Raw genomic sequence first — 1,009 nt, 5'->3', positions numbered from 1 at the left:
GGGGGGGGGGAGAAGGAGCTGGAACCATCTCTAGTTTTGTTAATGAGTGATGATGCACGAGCAGATGCATTGTTATAGTGCAGTATCTATGTTTTGTTTTTCCAAGCTTCAGAGGCCTTCTTTCATGCAACCAATCTTAAAACTCCACGTAACATTCAAATACAACTCTTTCTTTATTGTCCAATCTCAAAGAACATGATGAATGATACCCTTCCAATCAAAACAAATTATTAACTTCTCTTTCACATTTGAGTGACTCCCGCTTGTTGTGTTTGTGACCCTGATCTGCCTTTTTGTTTTGATATCATAGCTGTAGACCCACATTTCATTCCCTGTTACTGATGGATCTCCCAAAGTCATCATTAATATTCACGTCGTCAAACAACTCCTTGGTTTTCGTTTTTTCTCTATCGGTCAGCAGAGGCAAAACAAACTTTGCATAAAATTATGTCTTCCCAACTGACTCATCTTCATTCATCCACAGGCCTGGCACAAACCACTAAGGCCAGTCGTTTCTCTGCAGAATGTTATCCCTTTACCTCTCTGCACACATTTTCCTTACAGCTGTTGACTTGGTCCCTGAAGGTTTGTGAAGGCCCTGGACACAGATCCTTTCGACAGACTAAACTAAAAGGAACAAAAATACTATGCTACAAACAACAGAATTGGCCTGATTTTATCTGTATCTAATGATGACTTCACTAGAGGGCACTGCACAGGAAGACCTGTCCAATCCATGCAAGTATAGGAAAATAGACATCATGATGATTGAAAATAGCCAAAATAGGTTATATAAAGGTCAAAAGAAATAAACTCCTGGGTTTACTTGTACCTTGTTATATTGCTTTGTGCTGGTTTTGAATCCACTTCGTGGTGTTTCTGGGAGGCAGTTCTGAAGAGAGGCTTTGCTCCCAAATACCTTCAGATCCATCTAGTCTGACGAAAAACATAAAACAATATATGTGTATGTATGTACATATATATATATATATATATATATATATATATA

At 38.4% G+C, this 1,009-nt stretch overlaps 1 protein-coding gene across 2 annotated transcripts in view; it reads right to left on the bottom strand.

Moving 5' to 3' along the window:
• The window catches only part of LOC106882269 (calcyphosin-2), a 45,223-nt gene that overhangs the window by 23,985 nt on the left and 20,229 nt on the right, over positions 1-1,009 (bottom strand). The window contains exon 2 of one of the 2 annotated variants that reach the window (XM_052975365.1): positions 833-931. In XM_052975365.1, the coding sequence (XP_052831325.1) occupies positions 833-931 (99 nt within the window). Of the gene's footprint in view, positions 1-832; positions 937-1,009 lie in introns of both variants that reach the window. The other variant, XM_052975366.1, reaches the window with a different exon arrangement.

The sequence above is a fragment of the Octopus bimaculoides genome, chromosome 21, assembly GCF_001194135.2.
Source record: "Octopus bimaculoides isolate UCB-OBI-ISO-001 chromosome 21, ASM119413v2, whole genome shotgun sequence".
NCBI classification, from domain to species: Eukaryota; Metazoa; Mollusca; class Cephalopoda; order Octopoda; family Octopodidae; genus Octopus; species Octopus bimaculoides.
This window is presented reverse-complemented; position numbering and strand designations above follow the sequence as displayed.